At 44.1% G+C, this 22,055-nt stretch overlaps 1 protein-coding gene across 2 annotated transcripts in view; it reads left to right on the forward strand.

Annotated features, from left to right (window-relative positions):
• LOC106605322 (DNA nucleotidylexotransferase) overlaps positions 1–22,055 on the forward strand; it is a 143,807-nt gene that overhangs the window by 67,827 nt on the left and 53,925 nt on the right. The window contains exons 8-10 of one of the 2 annotated variants that reach the window (XM_014200816.2): positions 5,474–5,576; positions 19,246–19,500; positions 20,176–20,259. In XM_014200816.2, coding sequence (XP_014056291.1) covers positions 5,474–5,576; positions 19,246–19,500; positions 20,176–20,259 — 442 coding nt within the window. The remainder of the gene's footprint in view (positions 1–5,473; positions 5,577–19,245; positions 19,501–20,175; positions 20,260–22,055) is intronic. The other variant, XM_014200825.2, reaches the window with a different exon arrangement.

Below are 22,055 nucleotides of genomic sequence, written 5' to 3' on the forward strand. Positions count from 1 at the left end.
GAAAATAGTCAATCATCATTATAACAACAAGCAAACAAATGTAAACATAGGACACTCCTATCAAATACCTTAGACCATCCCGTGTAGCTTATCAAAAAACAGCCACCCAGCTCGCCACTGGCTAGCAGAGCGGTGGGACAAAACTCATAACTCACACATATCTTCACATATCCAATGGACTTGGCCATATGCACAATACGCATAGGAATAAAAATCACACTCAATTGATTACCACACAACAATAAAAGGGTTAAATGTTATAAACATATGTTTGAGACTACATTGTCTCAGCCTACCCGGCTATGTTAGAATTACAGTTAGACAGCGCGTCTGAGCTCCAGGCAACTGCATTTTGAGTTTTAAACATTGGGGTGAGTCTGCACCATTTCTTAAACAAGTCAGGATATTTATTACCCGCTCACACCACGCATTGAGAGGATGTTTATACATTGTAATCACAAATGTTTAAACCTGTCCTATGCGCAACCAAGACAACCACAGCATAATAGACACCCACCTTTCCAAAAAACACTACGGTTTGTCCAATGATTGCGTTTTCATTTAAAAATTGCTATTCATGCTAACAAGGAATGGTTCATGAATTACAGTGACTTCAGACCTTTTGACTTTACCAACATTTTGTTGAGTTACAGCCTGAATTTAAAATTGATTAAATAGAGATTTTTGGTCACTGGCCTACACACTATGACGAAAGCTAACGCATATTTGTACATCGCGCTGTTCCGTACAGTTGACCTTATTTTAGCGCCCCAAAAACATAATACTTCCAGGTCAACTGTAATAGGAATACCATTGTAAAGCACAATTTCTCCCAATTCCAGCAAAATGAATGAGGAGACCTTCATGCTGCCCGTCTCTGCATGATTGAAGGCAATGGAGCTATGTCTGGTCTTTTAAAAAATGGCGGATAGGAAAGAGAAAGCTTCTGCATCATAGTGAAAGGGGGAGATAGTGTGAGGAAACTGCTTTTTTCACCCGATTTTGCCAACTTATCACCTCAAATATAAATGAAAGACTATAAAGAGTTTATATAATGTCTCATTACATACCTGTTTGTGTAGGGTTTTTAGGGCGGCGGCAAATTTCTCTTCACAATTAATCTGTGGCTGTCACGGTTTTTGAGAGTCATGATGGCTCGCAGTGATAACGCGAAAAATTAACAATTAATTGAATTAACTATTGATGAACTCACGAGTATTTTACACTCACCGTTGATCATTTCTTGTTTTTAATCTGCGAGAGAAGCGCTACACCTGCTGGAAAGAGGCTGTACGGCACAGAATTAGTTGAATAATGTGTGCTGTACGTTACGGGACACGCCACACTTTAACGTACAGCATCAGCGGGGTCAGTTTTTTTCAACTTTTCTCCAATACTATTGGTCCATTACCATGTCAATCAACGCTGAATCGAAACTTAGTTCACACCCTGGATTTTGATGCCAACACAGTTGCTACAGTCCCATTTAGTTTTCATTGTAGCCTCGTTTGAATGCTGCGGTTGCGCAAATGTGTACGGATTGGGGTTAGCTACCTTTACCCCATAATGTCAAAGTGGAATTATGTTTTTAGATTTTGTTTTTACAAATTCCCTAAAAAATGAAAAGCTGAAATGTCTTGAGTCAAAAAGTATTCAACCCCTTTATTATGGCAAGCCTAAATAAGATCAGGAGTAAAAATGTGCTTAACAAGTCACATAAGTTGCATGGTGTTTAACATCATTTTTTTAATGACTACCTCATCTCTGTACCCCACGCATACAATTATCTGTATCCTCAGTCGAGCAGTGAAGTTCAGACACAGATAGGTATCCCCTTTCCCTTTCCTCAGATGTTCTGAGGACAAAAGGGGAGTCAACTCAATATTAGGGAAGGGAAAGGGAAAGGGGGATACCTAGTCAGTTGTACAACTGAATGCATTCAATTGAAATGTGTCTTCCGCATTTAACCCAACCCCTCTGAGGAAGGTGTTCCTAATATTTGGTATAATCAGTATAGATGGCATCAGAGTTCTACTCAGACAAGTTTCAGATGGATACCAGACATGGATACTATAATATTATTCTATTACACATTCAATAGTCAGTTCTCTGGATACTGTAGAGAGAGATACATTTTGGCCCCTCTGACAGCTTTGTGTCAAATTTTAATAAAGATTCTCTCCTCCTCACTAGTGTCATGATCAAAGATATGATCAAGAGCCTCACATACAGTATATTGTTTGGTCATTGTGCTACCACAGAATGAATTGTGAGCAAGGCCTCAAAAAAGCTTTATATACCAGAGCTGCGAGAAAAGTTCTATATAGTATTGAAACAATGTTGCGATTGTTTGTGAGAATGCCAACAGGTTTGGTTCACTTGGGGGAAAGATTATTTTGGGGAAAGGTTCCCGTGGGGGTTGCCATGGAAGCCAAGAAGGGGAGTGAGGTGTGTGTGTGTGCGTGCTTAAACACACATGCATGTGGGAGTCTGGGAGAGGAAGCCTGTCCATCTGATGAATGGGCATGTGCCTGAACTAAATTGTATACATTAATTGTAATCTCACCCATTCATTTCTAATGACTGGTCATTTTTGACCGGGAACACCACAGGTGTACAAAAGTTAAATAAAACACCCAAAATTTAATGAAAATCATCAAAATGTATTTTGTGTGTTCAGATGCCCGGAACCTTATGACAATCATATTAAATGAACTACATTTTTCAGAGAGAGAACTTGTAAATCGGTCCAATTCGACCGGAACACAGCAGGAGGGTTAATCGAAATTACTGATTGCCTCTTGTTCGCTTGTCGTCCCCTCATGCCATAATTTGCCATCTCAATTGTCAGTAGAAACCACATTTGTTTAAGCAAGTCAGCCATATCAGCTATGTTTTTATAAAAGGCAGTAAAATGAGGCTGAATTAACTGCTTCGCTGCCAGACAAGGCTCCTCCTGATAGCCAGGTGTAGCAGTGGTAAGATGTTGGGACTGCTGTTGGGATTCTGCTGTAGGGACAGCTTTATGGGGGCCCTAACAGTTTGTGGGCACCGTTTGTCACCGTTATAGTGCAATTAATGTATTGTTTAGTGTTGTGTTGTGTAGTGGCTTTGCTGGCATGCATTCCACTTTTTTGTTTTTGACCCACAAAGATTTACATGCTAAAATCATCACTTGGTATGACTCTACAAGCTTGGCACACCTGTATTTGGGGAGTTTCTCCCATTCTTCTCTGCAGATCCTCTCAAGCTCTGTCAGGTTGGATGGGGAACGTAGCTATTATTTTCAGGTCTCTCCAGAGATGTTCGATCGGGTTCAAGTCCAGGCTCTGGCTGGGCCACTCAAGGACATTCAGAGACTTGTCCCGAAACTACTCCTGCGTTGTCTTGTCTGTGTGCTTAGGGTAATTGTCCTGTTGGAAGGTGAACCTTCGCCCCAGTCTGAGGTCCTGAGCGCTCTGGAGGAGGTATTCATCAGGGATCTCGCTATACTTTGCTCCATTCATCTTTGCCTCGATCCTGACCAGTCTCCCAGTCCCTGCATGTACTATGTTAAGACTAGTCTATGAGACCAGACTGAAATTTGCTTCTGGAGCACACACTTCGATAAATCCTTGGTGTTTGAGATTTGATTGGAGGCAAACTGAATTTATGCTGATGATTTTCCCCCGGCCTCCAGTTTTGCTATTCATGACACACACTTACGTGGTGCAATCAAGTACATTTTGCTAGCACAGCAGAGACTAGCTCAGAGATTTACTTAACCACACTGCCTTGGTATTAGGCAGAAGTGTGTTGTGGCATATTTGCATGAAAGTAGTGTCCATTTATTAGATGTGTGTGTTTCCAAAAAGTTTACTAATCTTTACTAGCTCTCTCACCTCACAGCTTCTGTCTCTCATTGAATCCGAATGTGGACCTCAGAATGATAGGTCTCAGTCCTTGGTAATTCACTTCAAATTACTCCAACTTTACAATTTGGCACATGATGACTTACTTTTAAATCAAAATGTTGCTTAGTGGTTAGATGGAAGTGCTTTTCAATCGGCTTGAGCAACAGATTGTCCGTGATTGTGTAATTGTGCATCAGACTGGCCATAGTACTTTGAAAGCGTAAAATGCCCTGAATCTATCACAATAAAGCTGTGACCTTATCTTAAGTCAGACTAAACATGTGAGCCAGGTACTGTCTATGTCTGCGAGGTAGACCTCCCTGCTGTGCTACAACTGAGCTAGAGACATTAGCATGCCTTGTTGAGCTCTAAGCAGCTGTTGTCTCATTCCTTGCCCACTGAATTAGACACAATGACCTTTTGCTGCAGACTTCTCCCTCAGACAGTCTGTTTGTCCTCTCCTTTTTCTTTCTTTGACGCCCTGCTGCTCTGTTACTCCCATCATTCAGATGGCGGCGATGGCGGTGGTGGACGAGATCAAACGGCGCTTTAAGACACAGGACAATTTGGTGTTGTTTTGATGTGTTGTTAACCGTAAGATAGGCGCTTATGACTGTATGATTGTGGGTGCTTGTTGATCAAAGAGGGGCGATCAGGAACTGAAAGAAACTTGTGGTTTGCCTCAGTGCCCTGGGATGACACCAGCAGGGTTATCTAGAGCCGCCTAGGCCCAGGTTCTGAGGGGGCATGCTGCTCCTCTATAAACTACCTACAGGATGACAATCAGGCATAACTTCGCTATAAGCCTTTGAGGGCCAACTCCAACAGTCACAGGCAATGCTTAGGTTCTTTGTATCAGTGTACTCTTTGTTCAACTCACTGTTGATACCATCTAAGCCAGAGACTAGTAGAGCGGGTGGGTTTCCATGATTTAATACACTCTTTGGATCATCCTCTCAGGGCAGCTGGTTCCAATTAGATTTGTAGCAGAAAAATGGAGACCTCCAGATCTCTTATTTGATAGGTAGGTTAAATAAGGTCTTTAGGCCTTTAGGTCTAGAAACAGTTTTTTGAGGTTGTCCTAATAGGAATCAGTACATTTCACTCCACTCATCTGACATTCAAGGGCCACGGCACATCTGTGGTTGATATGTCTCAAAGCTTGAGTACATGTCAGAGAAGCATTTTTTATTTGTTCTATTCACTTATTTCTGTCTATCTTGTTCACTGCTCACATTTCCGCTGACATTGACAGACTATATATTGTGTGTGCAGCCATGCTCAGTACGAGTGTTCTTTACTACAGTAATCCAAGTAGAAAATTATGATTCTCATAAAAGGGAAGGCTCTGCTGACAGCTGAGACAACAAAAATGGGCTTTTGAACTTAATGACGCAGGACAAATTGCTTGTTTGAATAACAGAAAAAGTAAAATCCATTAATATACTCCTTTCTCCTAATGGCCAGGCTGCCATCTTACTGTGTAACAGTTATCCAGTGTGACTAAAGATATTCTCATAGAATTATTTATTGCTTGCGTTGACTGGTGACAATAGTCTTAAATCACTTTCTGTCCCCAGGGGGAAAGAGTATGGGCATGATGTGGACTTCCTCTTGACTATGCCTGAGATGGGGAAAGAAGAGGGGCTACTGCTTCATGTGATTGACAGACTGAGGGACCAGGTAAATGAATGTATTATTGCATATACAGTAGACAAAGCTCAATGACTGGTGATTGAACAGGATAAGTCGCTCTGGATAAGAGCGTCTGCTAAATGACGTAAATGTAATAGCAGTTATACAGGATATACAGTAAAACACATATCAGTCCCCTCAGAAGGTTCCAGGGTGGTTAGTTACCCTTTACCAAGATTAATAGTAGAAAAGCACAGCACTAAGTGATGTTTGGATTGTGGCAACATCAAGTGGAGTATCACTTCAGTAAAGATTGGAGTGTGCTGTTTTGGTGAAGGTTTGTTTTATTATAAAAGGTAAATTCTACTTAATTGCATTCTTTCAACAAAAAGTTGAAAAGAGAGTTAAACCCTTGATTAGCAGCTTAGTCAGTGCTGACAAAGAACAACTAGTTTGTCTCCTCAAGGCATGGAACTTGTGATTCCTCTCACATCTGTCCTAGTGCACATACACTACCGCAAAGACTGAGTATGATGTGCCTAACTGTAATGAACACGAGGGGAGACAGAGAACTGGTTTCAAGCGCAGGGCGCAGCAGGTGTTTACTGTAAAGGACCACAGGAGGAGGCAGGTAGCTGGGTCCAGGGGCAGGCACAAGATCATACACAGGGGGTCCAAAAGGGCAACAGTACAGGCAGGGAAAAGGCTAGTAACATTGTCCGGTAGATCAGGCAATAGGTAGATATCAGGAAATCCGATAGGCTAAAATACAGGCAGGGAATACGCTTAAGGCGTCGTTAGTGAGACAGGCAAAAAGTATCATACACGGGAGGAGTAAATCACGTTAAACACACCCCCCCCGAAAGCCGTGTGTCACAAAACAAACAATACCTCACAGGGATGGGGTGCAAAGAACTGAACTAAATAGTGTGTGATAATGACATACAGGTATGTGAACAGGTAATTAGAATTCAGGTGATTGGGATCTGGAGAGTGAGCTGCGTTCAGGGGATCTAGGTGTTTGAGAGTGTGAGCTGGAAAGTGGGCTGGAAAGTGAGCAGCGTTCAGGGGATCTACGGGTTTGAGGCTGTGAGTTGGAAGCAGACGTTACACTAACCCTCCCGACTTACTCACCCCACACCACTATATTTTCACACCTCAGAAAGAAATGCGTTGAAACAAAACAGAGAAAAAAATTGAGAAAGAATGTTCTCAGAATGCAGTAGAGAAAAAAATAAAGAAATGTTTGTAGAGTTGAGAGAGTAGTATGAACAGAGAAAAAGAGGAGAGGGCTGAGGGGAATTGGGTTAGTGCCCTACAGTGTGGAGAGGGATAAAGTGATTGGAGGAGAGGATGATTACAAAGCCAAGTGCATATGAGTTGGCACATAAGGAGGTAATAATAAGATGGTCACACCAATATCGAGGGCCTCGGCCCAGGAAATTATTATTTAAATGTGGTTTATACAGTTAACCTGGCTTTGAGTGAGAGAGTCAGAGAGAGAACGAGGGAGTATGGGGTATGGGGGGACGTGTTCTTTGGTACCACCATGCTCCTCTCCTCTGAGACAGCTGATGGATTTCATGTTGGAGGGGCTGAAAAGAGAACAGTGTTTGATGAAGAGCAGGGCTGTGGTGTCTACTGTAGCTGCAGGCTTGTTTTTGTCATCGCTGCCTGGCTTTTAAAATCCTTCCCCTTTCCTTCCACCCCCAGCCTTAACTAGCTTTAATGGGCCATTCTTCTGATAAAACCTCCTATGCTAACATGCGCCACACACACACACACACACACACACACACACACACACACACACACACACACACACACACACACACACACACACTCTGGTTATTGCTGGTTCCTCCCACCCTTGGGTGAGAAGAGGGGGGGTGGGAAGGAAGGAACTTCCCCAGATAGCATGGGGAAGGAATATGACAAGTCCATAGGAAAGGGAGCACAGGAGAACGTGATAAAGTGGAGGTAGCAGAGGTTGACTCTAAGTCGTGTAACCTTGTCATCTTCGAACTGGTCACCTGGGGGCCACATGTCTTCAACTCTTCGCCTAGGCTGAATATCATGGCTGTTTTTTCCCCTTAAGCCCTGGGGGGGGGGTAAAAATCTATCTATCTGGAAATGTCCTTGTGAAAATGGGCTTCATCATTTCTTCTGATGGATATGAAAGCATAACTTGGGGGGGCACAAGCAAAGGTCAGCCAGACATTTCGATGGTAGACAGATGAGATGCAGCTATTTGCCCTGGTAATAGCAACGGAGAATGTGAGAGGGCGATGCCTCATCCACCATTCACCAATCATCTGCTCTAACTGTCCAGGTGGTGGTGGTAGATTAATTTCCATTGTAGTGCACTATGTAGATCAAGTACTGATGTAATGATATTATATGATTATGGATATGTTGGCCGTAGTACTTTCAAAGCAACAATAGTAGCCAGAGGGCACATGAATTACATATGTTATGAGGTTTGAGTCCCATAAACTGTAGACTGTGCAGTTAGGACATGTGTATAGAGACATTTTTGAGAGACAGCAATACTGGGGTTATTTAAAAGTCAAGGACAATTATTTGGTTTTATCAAGTCATACTCAAAACACACTAAAAGCACCCCAACCTCCTGAGGATTATGCACAGTCCCGCCATATTTAAAATGGTGAAGTTATGGCATTTTATTTCCATGACAAGTTCCAATGATCAAATCAAATGTATTGCACACATACACATGTTTAGCAGATGTTATTGTGGGTGTAGCGAAATGCTTGTGTTTCTAGCTCCAACAGTGCATTAATATCTAACAAGTAATATATAACAATTTCACAACAATACACACAATACACACAAATCTAAAGTAACGAAATGGAATTAAGAATATATAATATTTTACAGAGGAACTTGAAGCTACCCACCTTCCACTGCGGTCCCGTCAATGTGGATAGGGGGTGCTCTCTCTGCTGTTTCCTGAATAAAATCAAATGTATTTATAAAGCCCTTCTTACATCAGCTGATATGTCAAAGTGCTGTACAGAAACCCAGCCTAAAACCGCAAACAGCAAGCAATGCAGGTGTAGAAGCACAGTGGCTAGGAAAAACTCCCTAGAAAGGCCAGAACCTAAGAAGAAACCTAGAGAGGAACCAGGCTATGAGGAAAGATATGTAGGAGGAAGCCCATGTAATGCCTTGTAGGTTAGCAGTAAAACCTTGAAATCAGCCCTTGCCTTAACAGGAAGCCAGTGAAGAGAGGCTAGCACTGGAGTAATATGATACATTTTTTGGGGTTCTAGTCAAGATTCTAGCAGCCATGTTTAGCATGAACTGAAGCTTATTTAGTGCTTTATCTGGGTAGCCGGAAAGTGGAGCATTGCAGTAGTCTAACCTAGAAGTGACAAAAGCATGGATACATTTTTCTGCATTATTTTTGTTCAGAAAGTTTCAGATTTTTGCAATGTTATGTACATGGAAAAAACCTGTCCTTGAAACAGTCTTGATATGTTCGTCAAAACTTGATGATTGAGTTGGAGGCGTGCGTGCCCATGCAGTCATTGGTGAACAGGGAGTACAGCAGAGGGGTTGAGCAAACACCCTTGTGGGGCCCCTGTATTTAGGATCAGCGAAGTGGAGGTGCTGTTTCCTACCTTCACCACCTGGGGGAAGCTCGTCAGGAAGTCCAGGACCAAGTTGCACAGGGCGGGGTTCAGACCCAGGGCCCCTATCTTAATGATGAGCTTGGAGAGTGGAGCTGTTGAATGCTGAGCTATAGACAATGAACAGCATTTTTACATAGGTATTCCTCTTGTACGATGGACAGTGCATCGTCTGTGGATCTATTGGAGCAGTAAGCAAATTGAAGTGGGTCTAGGGTGTCAGGTAAGGTAGAGGTGATATGATCCTTGACTAGTCTCTCAAAGCACTTCATGATGACAGAAGCATGTGCTATGGGGCGATAGTCATTTAGTTCAGTTACCTTTGCTTTCTTGGGTACAGCAACAATGGTGGACATCTTGAAGCATGTGGGGACAGCAAACTGGAAGAGGAAGAAATGTAATATGTACGTAAACATTCCAGCCAGCTGGTCTGCGTATGCTCTGAGGACGCGGCTTGGGATGCCATCTAGGCTAACAGCCTTGCGAGGGTTCACACGCTTAAATGTGTTACTCACGTTGGCCATGGAGAATGAGAGCCCACAGTCCTTGGTAGCTGGCCGCGTCGGTGGCACTGTGTTATCCTTAAAGCGGGCGAAAAGGGTGTTTAGCTTATCCGGAAGCATGATGTCGGTGTCCGCGATGTGGCTGGTTTTTCCTTTGTAGTCCATGATTGTCTGTAGACCCTGCCATATATGTCTTGTGTCTGAGCCATTGAATTGCGACTCCACTTTGTCTCTGTACTGACGTTTTGCCTGTTTGAGGGAATAACTACACTGTTTGTATTCGGCCATGTTCCCAGTCACCTTGCCATGGTTAAATGTGGTGGTTCATGCTTTCAGTTTTGCACGAATGCTGTCATCTATCCACGATTTCTGGTTTGGGTAGGTTTTAATAGTCACAGTGGGTACAACATCTTCTATACAATGTCTGATAAAGTAAGTCACCGTATCCGTGTATTCGTCGATATTATTTTCAGTGGCTACACGGAACATATCCCAGTCCATGTGATCAAAACAATCTTGAAGCATGGATTCCGATTGGTCAGACCAGCATTGAATAGCCTGTAGCATGGGTACTTCCAGTTTGAGTTTCAGCCTATAGGAAGGGAGAAGCAAAATGGAGTCGTGATCAGATTTGTCGAAGGGAGGGTGGTGAAGGGCCTTGTAGGCATTTTGAAAAGTTGAGTAGCAGTGGTCCAATGTTTTCTCAGAGTGAGTGCTACAGTCAATGTGTTGGTAGAACTTTGGTAGCGTTTTCCTCAGGTTAGCTTTGTTAAAATCCCCGGCTACAGTAAATGCGGCCTCAGGATATGTGGTTTCCAGTTTTCATAGGGTCCAGTGTAGTTATTTGAGGGACATCGTGGTAAAGGCTTGACGGGGAATATACACAGCTGTGACTAACCGAAGATAATTCTCTTGGGAGGTACTGCGGTCTGCATTTGATTCTAAGGTATTCTAGGTCGGGTGAACAAAAGGACTTGAGTTTCTGTATCTTATCACAATCACACCATGAGTAGTTAATCATGAAACAGATTTATATTCCTGTCTGTGTGATGTTCGTCGTTAGGAGGAGACCAAGGCGCAGCGTGAGTTGGGTTCATCATAATTTATTTTCAATATGAACCAGCAAAAACAATAAACAATACAACGAACGAAAAGCTGGGCATGTAAACACATGCAACACCAAGACAAGATCCCACAACTGACTGTGGGAAAAAGGGCTGCCTAAGTATGATTCCCAATCAGAGACAACGAATGACAGCTGCCTCTGATTGGAAACCATACTCGGCCAATCAAAGAAAAAAAAAACATAGACATACAACACATAGAATGCCCACCCCATGTCACACCCTGACCTAACCAAACAGAGATAAACGGCTCTCTCAGGTCAGGGCTTGACAATCTGTGTGATGAACTGAGAACCCAGTTCGCTGTATGGACTCAGACAGTATATCCCGAGAGAGCCATGTTTCCGTGAAACAGAGTATGTTACAATCCCTGATGTCTCTCTGGAAGGAGATCCTAGCCTTGAACTCGTCAACTTTATTATCCAGTGACTGAACATTAGCGAGTAATATACTAGGAAGTTGTGGGTGGTGTGCGCGCCTCCTGAGTCGGACTAGGAGTCCACTCCGAATACCTCTTCTCCGCCGGCGGTATTTTGGATCAGCCTCTGGAATCAGTTCAATTGCCTTGGGGGGTACAAACAAAGGATCCAATTTGGGAAAGTCGTATTCCTGGTCGTAATGCTGTTGAGTTACCGCCACTGTGATATTCAAAAGTGATTTCTGGTTGTATGTAATAACACCCAAAGAATTCTGGGCTACTAATGTAAGAAATAGCATAAAAAACGAAATACTGTTGCTTAGGAGCTAGAAGCATGGCTGCCCTATCTGTCGACGCCACTAAGGGCAATGCGATTGCCTATTACCATCTAACAGGCTCGGGACGAGCTAGGGCATTGGGGATGGGGTTGAGAATGGCCTTAAACCAAATGCTACGGCTTCGAGCATTGCAGGTTCAATACCAGTGCTAGGCATTTGTTTTGTAATTGTATTTTTCTGTTTTAACCCTATCCCGAACCTTTACCCTAACCAGTCGGAATTTTGCCTAAATGTACGTTTCGGTTTCACTTTTGCCCAGTTTGACTGCAAAACACGCCGTAATAAAAACAGCAAGACACTCCATATCTCTGTTGCCTGCAGTTATCACAAATGTCTCCATTTGCTTTGTAGGTTGCGTTGTCTAAAAGAAAACTAAAGCTGATTTTTGTACTTTCACTGACATTGGATGAACACACACACACACACACACACACACACACACACACACACACACACACACACACACACACACACACACACACACACACACACACACAGTCTTGAATAACTGACCTTGTGGGGACACCATCCTATTTTCCCTAACCCCTAACCTTAACCTGAACCCAAAAACCTGACCTTAACCCTAAACCTAACCCTAAATCTAAATCTAATTCTAACCCTAAAACCCTAACCTTAACCTCCTTAGAAATAGCATATGACCTTGTGGGACTAACAAAATGTCCCCAGTTGGTCAAATATGTTTTTGTTTACTATTACTGGACTTCTGGTCCCCACAAGTATAGTTAAACACGTCTACACAGTACACACAAACACACAGACAGACGTTTCAAAATGCTCCACTTTAATTTCAGTAATCAGACCGGACTGTTCCGGCAAAGCTTTGAATCAAAGGAAAACACAGTTCAAACATAGCCTGCTAACACACACTAATCTGGGACATGAAGGGAGGGTTTGTGCTCTGATTCAGAGAAAATTTGACATTAAATCACAGCGGCCCGTGTCCCTGCCACCGCTGTGACCGCCGCTGTGACCACCGCTCTCTTTGTCCTCTGGGGCAAGTGGCCACGGTGGCAGCCTGCTTGTTCTCTGGGGCAGACTGCCATGGTGGCAGCCTGCTTGTCAGCCGTTTGTCACACACTTGAAAAGAACGAAACAAAATAAAATAATCAAATAAGAATTTTTGATCAATTTGGCAAGCCGCAGAATCCCATCACTTGCATTTGTGTTGTGTTGTTTTCTTGTCTTAAAGGCAAAACTTCAAAGATTAACTCCCTGCAATATGTCTGCCTCAGTAATTCCCTCTGTAAACAGTTCTGGTGAAATAAGCTTACGATGGGATGCTCTCTGACATTACCTGCTGCGTTGAAGAACATTACAGTGTGGTGTTGCACTAAACAGCCATCCTAGACAAACTTTAAGACGTTGCTTTTTCATGGTGGGGTTGTGTGCGTGGGGCCATAGGCTTCATCAAAGGAAGGGCACCCATGTTTAGACATATATGGTCTGTAAAACTGTCGCTAACTCATTAATCCTTTCGCTCAAGGCATTCTTAGTGATTCAAGGTTAGAAAATAAATGTACAGAAATATCCAGCAGTATTTAAATAAGTGACCTAAATTAAAGCCTTTTAAAATATGCACATTTTCTTAATCAATGACTTGTGATAGGAGATTGCCTAAAGGGTTTATCATAGTCCAAAATGTGTACACATACGCACAGCAGTGTTCTAGAGTATTGACTTTCAAACTGTAACAAAATGGTGACTGTCTTAACAATGGAACTCTAGTAGACTGGTATCATGTGTACTTATGTCAGTCTCATTAAGACTGTAAAACTGGCAGTGTACAAGCTTAACCTTTATTAAAAGAGTACAACATAATACATGAACTGGCATGACACTTTCACCCACAGTTGTCACAACAGAGTTAACCCAAGGCCACGCCTCCAACAAGCCACACCTCCAGATCCTCTAATGGGTCAATTGTCCCCTACAACCCCGAAATCCAAAACAAAATGCTGAAACCTGGATGGGGGTCTTCAGCGGCAGATTCGTGGTTGTCATTGAGGGGTGCCATCCTGACCTCGAGATGGGAGCCTGCGACAGTGGCTCCCTCGTGACTGCGGCGGAGTCCCATTCTGACCTTGCCCCTCAGGTGAGGAAACCGCTGTGTTGTCCAATGATCCAGGGCTGTGAGGAGGAGTAACCACCTCCTTGTCCTCTCTTTCCACTTTACGTGGTGCATGAGGTTGGTAAGGTGCCAGCCGATCTTGATGGAGGACCACAACTCATCCATGAGTCTGAAGCTGGATGCAGTACACCATGTCAGAAAGTCATTCCAGATCCCTGCATGGGCCTTCCCAGTGACTAATTTGTTTTGGGATCAGACCAAGCTTGTGCCGGGGACTGTACACCCACACTTTTTGGCCAGGCTGTAAATGCTGACCTTGGCAGCAGGTGTTGTATGCCCACTTCTGCTTTACCCCTGCTTCCGTCAAGCGATGCCATGCAAAGTCGTGGGCCGTGTCCAGGTGCTGATGACGGTGGTGGAGGTACTCCAAGCCTGAGGCTCCAGGAACAAGGACAAGTCCATTGGAGTGCGTAGTTCTCTGGCCACTTGGTAAAATAGTCCATGGCCACAGGTAGGTATCGATTGCCTGCCTCTGTCATGGGGAAAGGACACAGGATGTCCACAGGGGCCCCCACATGATATTACTGCAATGGAGCATGGGAGCGTCTGGTTGGTCCTTTGGGCAGTGCAGGCGTCACAGGCATGCACATACTGTTATGTGTCTTGGCGGCACCCAGCCCAGAGTTTCCTTCAGAGTCGTTGGATGGTCTTTGTGTACCAGAAGTATTCTGCCCCCACCGACCCATGGACAGCCCTGAAGGCATGGGCACACATGGAACAAGGCACCAGCCGCTACCACACCACCAAGTTTTGTGTTGGTTCCCTTCATTTTCGAAACATCACCCCATTGTGAATGGCAAGGTTGTCCCACTGGGAGTAGTAGGCCTTGGCTTCAGGGCACAGGGGTGAGACACTGTTCAAGGCAGGCCACTGACTGGTTTCCAACCAACCTCGAATAGTTGCCAACACCCGGTCACCTTCCTACTCCCTCTTCAGGTCCTGGTTATTCCAGCTCTCCAAGCGTGTTGAGCTCCTGTCTCCCATCTGAATTGCCACCCATGTGGGCAGGAGACCCTCCTTTTGTTCCAAGCATGGGCAGTGCTTGCAGTCATCCTCTTCACACGGAAGCCAGTGGCTGGTGAGACAACGCATCAGCGTGTGTGTTGCATCTGGTAGTTGCATCTTGCTCCTGTAACTCTTCTTTTTTTTTAAATATATTTTATTTTTGCATTTTCCAATTAAGAACATTCAAAACAAAAGTGAAAATATGTTAGACAACAAAGTACAAAGTGACGGTAACAGACGAGCGTAATAAAAAAATACAAATGATATATACGGACATATATAATACATAAAAACATACATGATACATAAGTCATAGTAAAGAGTAAAATAAAAAATAATAATAATGAGACATTGAATCATATGGTCACCTGCCGTAAGCTACATATTATACATTACGTGTGAAACATTATATAATAATTATATAGAGATTCAATCAATGTGATGTTAGAGGAGATTCTCCATATAGTCAATAAAAGGTTGCCAAATTCTGTAAAATGTCTTTAACTTATTCCTCAAGCAGTAAGTGATTTTCTCCAGTGGGAGGAATCCGATTTCCATTTCAAGGCAATACATTTCTTGGCAATCGCTAGCAATATTTCTGTTAGCTTTATAGTATGGCTATGCCTAAGATTGGTGTTAGTATAGTTACCCAGTAGACAGACCTCTGGGTCTAAAGGGAATGCAACCCCGTGGATTGAGGATATGGTATCGCACACCCCCTGCCAGAAACCGTGTAGTTTTGAACACTGCCAAGTGGAATAGAGGAATGTTCCCCCCATCTGAGCCACATCTAAAACATAGGGAGGAGATATCAGGGTTGAACTTGTGCAGTCTAGATGGGGTGATATAGAGCTGATGGAGGAAATTAAACTGGATCAGTCTGTATCTGGAGTTCAATGTGGATGTAACACCATCCCTGCATAGGTCACTCCATAGGCCCTCATCAAGATCAATACCCAGATCTTTTTCCCTCCTGTAACTCTTCTAACCAGCGAGCCACCTGGCCCTCTGATTCTTGGAAGTTGAGAAGCCAGATAAGTGAGGCATGAGGAGGGGGAACTGGGTCCAATAGAAGTAGAGTCGGAAATGATGGAGTGCATCGACCACAACCAACAACTATCGCCGGGTGACACAGTAGTTGCGCTCGGCAAGGTTGAGGCACCGACTGTAGAAGGCCGCCACCCATTCCCCATCCGGCCCCTCCTGTGAAAGAACGCCCCCAATGCCCACATTGCTGGCATCTGTGTCCACAATGAATGGGTGCTGGGGGTTGGGGTATGCCAGGACAGGAGCCTTGAATAGGGACTGATGCAGTTCAACGAATGCTGCCGTGCAGTCATCATCCCAGTCAAACCGCTGGTCCTTGTTTATAAGGCGTGTAGAGGGCTGGCTACTGTTGCTAAGTCCTTGATGAACCTCCGGTAGTAAGAAGTTAGGCCAACGAAGCTTCTCAACTCAGAGAGGTCCTTGAAGGTCACCCAGTGCTGAACCGCAACCACCTTGGCTGGATCAGTTGTGACTCTGTCTGCCCCAACGAAATGGCCTAGGAACTTGACCTCCCACTGCTATAGGTGACACTTCTTGTGAAGGAACTTGAGTCCTGCCTACCGGATGGCAAGCAGAACCTCACACAGATTATGTTGCATGCACAAGGAAGTCTTCCAGGTAGACCACACACTTGTTGCGGAGGATTGTGTCCAACACTTGCTCCATAAGACACTCAAAAGTTGGCTGAGCTTTGCAGAGCCCGAAGCGTATCACAGTGAACTGCCACCAGCTCCACTTGCCAATAACCGCTGCGGAGGTCGAGGGAACTGAACCATCGTGACCCTGTGATGTAGTCCAATGCATTATTTATGCGCGGGAGGGGATAGGAAATCTTCCTGGTCACATAGTTCAGCTGCCTGTAGTCTGTACAGAAGCACTATGAGCAGTCCTTCTTCTTGACAAGGACTACGGTGGGCCTCCCAAGGGCTGTTGGATAGCTTGATGAACCCTGTCTCTGCCGTCTACCGGATCTTCAGCTCTGCTATTTATCTCTTAGCCAGTGGCAAGCGATGGAGTGCTGGACCAGACTGGTTCTCTGGCAGTCTTCATCTCATACTGCAAAGACATCCACAAACTCTGCAAACAGTGCTTCCAACACATCCCGCTGCTCAGGCTCCAGCCCTTCCTAACACCTCTACCCTTGTTCCAGCACAGCTTGCCGGGTAGCTTCCGAAGGTGTGTCCACTGTGCCACTGGTGACCTGCTGGGGCACAATCACCTCTTTGGGGGTCTTTAGTTGCTCCTTCTCATCTGGGGGAAGGATCTTTGTGGGGCTGTCTGTCACCAATTCCTGACGTGTCAGCTGCGGCTGCCGGTGTCTTCTTCCACTGCTCCGAAGTCCCATCATGGAGTCTTTCATCTGGAGGCTCCGCATTCCAACATCTAGGCACTTGACTGAGTGAATCCAACCCTAGGATGCAGTCATCTTGGATATCGCCCAACCAGAACTTGTGCTCCATCAAGACATTGCTGACTCTCACCGATAAGGACCGCCGGTGCTTCATTTCCGCGAGATCCCCTGTCACAGTGTGAAGATATACCAAGGTAGGGGTCCAACCCAGAGGGGAAGGGCCCACTGTGTCTGAAAGAACACCAGGCCGGACAAGGGATATTGTGGAACTGGTGTCAATCATCGCCTGGCAGGCCTCACAGCTGATGCTGCATGGAAGGTAGAGGCCCTGCGTCTCTCTGTGCTAGTGATGGCTGTTTAACAATCTGAAAAAGAAGCTGTTTTTCAATCTCTCTGTCCCAGCTTTGATGCACCTGTACTGACCTCGCCTTCCGGATGGAAGTGGGGTGAACAGGCAGTGGCTCGGGTGGTTATTGTCCTTGATGATCTTTTTTGCCTTCCTGTGACATCGGGTGTTGTAAGTGTCCTGGAGGCAGGTAGTTTGCCCCCGGTGATACGTTGTGCAGACCGCACCACCCTCTGGAGAGCCCTGCGGTTGTGATTTGTGCAGTTGCCGTACCAGGCGGTAATACAGCCCGACAAGATGCCCTCGATTGTGCACCTGTAAAAGTTAGTGATGGTTTATGTGGGGAGGTGCACATTCTGGCTGCAGATTATGGTCTCAGAGACGCTTAGCTATGTCACAATGGGACATCGGACTATCGTCTCTCAGCGTCTCAGGACTATGATTCACGCTTAAGGCTATACATTTTGATGGAAGATTGTTTTTATTAAGTATTTAAGTAATTTCAGTTTCTTTGGCTTCATAATCTACAGTATGTTGAAATGTAGGTAATGAGAATGTATGTAGAATGAATGATGATGTATCCAGTATGTGAGGGAGTTGGAGGCTTTCTAATCTGTTCGTATCCTTGTGGGAACAGTAATTGCAGATAGAGAGGGTTTCTGTGGTTCAACAGGGGTGACATCAGGGGTTTCTCTCTCAGTTCTGAGGACAAGCCGATCGGCGCCTGAAGCTAATTAGAGGAGCTGAGGTGTAAGGAACGAGGGGCAGGGGAAGAGGGATGAGGACAACATCTCTGAGTGCAGTCCCCACATGTCACTCACTCAGTCTTTCCGATGTCATCAGTTAATGACTCAATCATCACCTCCACTCCCGATGCCCTCTGGGAAACGCTGTCTCTTCTAATGAAGCGGAGAAACACGGTCAAACAAGACCAGGCAGTACTGGCTCAGTAGGGTTTAATGTCTCTTGATTGACCTCAGTGTCTTGGTTGGATAGGAGGAGCAGTTACAGCTGCACTTCCTCCTGCAATTATTGCTCTTTGAGGAGAGCCTGGCAGATTAATGGTCAGTAAGAGGAACACAGTATCCCAACAATTACTGTGGGTGCTGGAATTAAATTGACAATTTGTAATGTTAATCACCTTAGCGCTCCTGGACTGGGGGAGCTGCATAATCAGCCGGGCCAAAGCCCAGAGGAAATCAATCCTCTTCTTCTTCCTGCTACTGCCTACTCTCCACTATCTATACCCCAAGTCATCTACTCATCTACTCCTCTCCCTCTTTCCATTTGTCTTATCCAGCCGTATCCTCACTGATTCTCTATATCTCTCCCAAACCGTCTACTTTCTTTCTCTCTCTTTCTCTCTCTCTCTCTCTCTGCTAAAAAGGAATGTCTTACTTGGGAGTGATTTTCCATGGAGTGGAATTGTGTGCCATTGGGTCCGAATGGCCCCACTATGTTCGGAGTCTTGAAGGTTGTAATTTAGTTGCAATCTCACAATTGGCATATTACACTAAGTGGCAGACACACTGTTTTTATATGCTTCTACTGCGAGTGTGTATAGAAATCCTACAAACCCATTGCAGGCTCTAGATGACAGCATGTGCAAATACGCAACTACATTTTCATAATTACATACATCAGGCACTGAAGTACGGTAGCAGCATAAACCAATTCCATTACAAAGTCAATATCTATATTATATTTATAATGTCAATATCTATTTTATTAGTGGTGACAGTGACTATGTCCACGCTGATTAATATTCTCTTCTCACAAGGGCATTCTGCTGTACTGTGAGTACCAGGGCTCCACCTTTGATGTGAGCAAGCTGCCTAGTTGCAGGTTTGAGGACATGGACCACTTCCAGAAGTGCTTCCTGATCCTGAGGCTGGAGCAGGGCCAGGTGGAGGGGGAGAGAGGGCAGCAGAGGGACCCAGGGGACAGCAGGGGCTGGAGGGCCGTACGGGTGGACCTGGTGGCCCCACCTGTTGACCGCTACGCCTTTGCCCTCCTGGGCTGGACCGGCTCCAGGGTAAGCTTGGATCAAATGATTGTGAAATAAATGTGGATGCCAAGACACACAAAGATACATTGACTAAAATTGTTAATACATTTTGATTTAAAGACAGCTGAGTTAGGAAACATTTAATTTGCAAAAAACAAATGATCCAATTCACATGATGATAGTGCTTGACAGAGCAGTCAATAACCAAAAATAAAACATTGATAATGAGAAATTAATAGCTAAACACGAACAAGAAAGTTACTATTGGAACACATATGATATGGCAGATGTATTCCCTGCTGATAAAAACAGCATAGACCAGCATACATTTCAAGCTGGTCTATGCTGGTCCATGCTGGCCTTCGCTGTGTTTTGGACACTGGTCTGATCAGCATGGCCTAGCTGGTTCTGCTAGCTGACCAGCATGGTCTAGTTGGCCAAGCTGGTCTGACCACCAGCAAAAATGGTCACCAGGGAAAAGGCAACGAAGGCTGGTCACCTGCGAATTTACATAGAAGGCTGGTCACCAGCGAAAACATAACATGGGCTGGTCACCAACCTATGCTGGTCTATGCATATTTTTTTCTTCTGCAGGGTTACTGTTGGGGAATACAACAAGGGTTGTAAGGTGGCAGGAGGGTGGCAGGAAAGGGGGATAAATGGATAACAAGAGATATGATTATCAATTATTTTCTTCCACAGCAGTTTGGGAGAGATCTGAGGGCATTTGCCCAGAAGGAGAGGCAGATGCTTCTTGACAACCATGCCCTCTATGACAAAACTAAGGTACTGTGTGTTCTCTCATTACAGTGCAATTGATAAATACAAGGCTCAACCATTGGTTTTAGACCGGTCTTGTCCCAATGGTGGTGATGCTCAATATATCTTTACCACTGAGGCAATTTTTTTTGTCACCTACAGTATTGTGCTGAACTAGTACAAATGTTTTAGTTGTCGTGTTGGCTCTCTCTTTCTCACTCCAAAGCCTAGCCTCCAGAGTGTGTGTTTATGAATCTGGGTGGTGAATTACAGCAAAGCCCTTGTCCTCAAACGTTATTGGAGGGATTAGGCTTGGGTGTTAGAATGCCTGTGCTGGGAATACACAGACACATTATCTTGAGTAATTTTATAACAATATGATTCTCCTCTGAGTGAGCAGAAACTAGATACTGACGTGAGGGCAACATTTTTAATTACAGTTCTGCTTGCTGTGAAGGGGCATGATGCACCCCACACACACATGCGCACATGCATACGAAGGCATGCACACACAAACAGACAAACACACACCCATGCACGCACACAGGCATGCACGCACACACACACCGGCAGATGCATACACGCATGTAAGCAACACACATGAACGCACATACACACACATGCATGTACATACACAGACACACACGCACAGTCTTGCATAACTAACGTTGTGGGGACACACAATTCAGTCCCAATCAAAATCTTATTTTCCCTAACCGCTAAACCTAACCGTAACCCTAACCTTAACCTCAAAACATAACCTTAACCCTAAACAGAACCCTAGCTCCTAACCCTAAAACTAACCCTAGGTCCTAACCCTGAACCTAATTTTCTAACCTTAACCCTAAACCCCATAGAAATAGCATTTGACCTTATGGGGACTAACAAAATTCCCCAAGTTGGTCAAATTGTTATTTGTTTACTATTCTTGCGAGGACTTCTGGTCCTCACAAGTATAGTTAAACACGTCCACACACACACACACACACACACACACACACACACACACACACACACACACACACACACACACACACACACACACACACACACACACCTTCTAAAATACATACTCTAAAATGAGAAGAAATAATAACACATCAGCATTAAGTTATAAGTGAATCAAATCCATCTATTGGTTTCAATATATGAGGTAGAGGCTCGTTAAGGTGAAGTTAATTGTACTGGGAAGCGCAAGGTTAATTTACACATTTCCAAATGAATTACATTTGCATCTCAGTTTCAGCCAACAGATTGATTGAGAAACTGATATGATAAAAGGCTATTATATAAATTTACATCTCATTAGAATTCCAATGACATTAACCCTCACTTGCCCACACAGCAAGAGCTAATTACACTCAGTTTAATACCTCTTGAATGATAGGGCAAAATGTACATTTCTGCATAAATAGACATATCCAAAAGTAATAACAATAACTGGTAATGCTGCATAGTTCTAGAAAAGGCTGGAACTCTTTTAATTTTTTTTTATAGATTGTGGACATGTACTCACCTTTGAAGACACAAGCGCAGTAGATGTATTATGAAAATACGAAAATATGAAAAATAATATATGATTTCTTTCCTGTTCAACAAAAGTGGTGCAAAAGGGCTTCTAATGACTGAAATGTTTAGTAACAATCAAATTATAAACATCTTACTATAACATGTCACCTTTCTTATATCTGTAAATATGATCATACTTAGTGACACAATATTGGTACCATTTCATATTACTGACGGAAGAGACTTTTTTTCCCAAATGTCCTCTGAGACGTGCTGAGACACCATTAATATGTGTGCGGTCTCGTCACAACAGT

Source organism: Salmo salar, chromosome ssa01 (genome assembly GCF_905237065.1).
Source record: "Salmo salar chromosome ssa01, Ssal_v3.1, whole genome shotgun sequence".
NCBI lineage: Eukaryota > Metazoa > Chordata > Actinopteri > Salmoniformes > Salmonidae > Salmo > Salmo salar.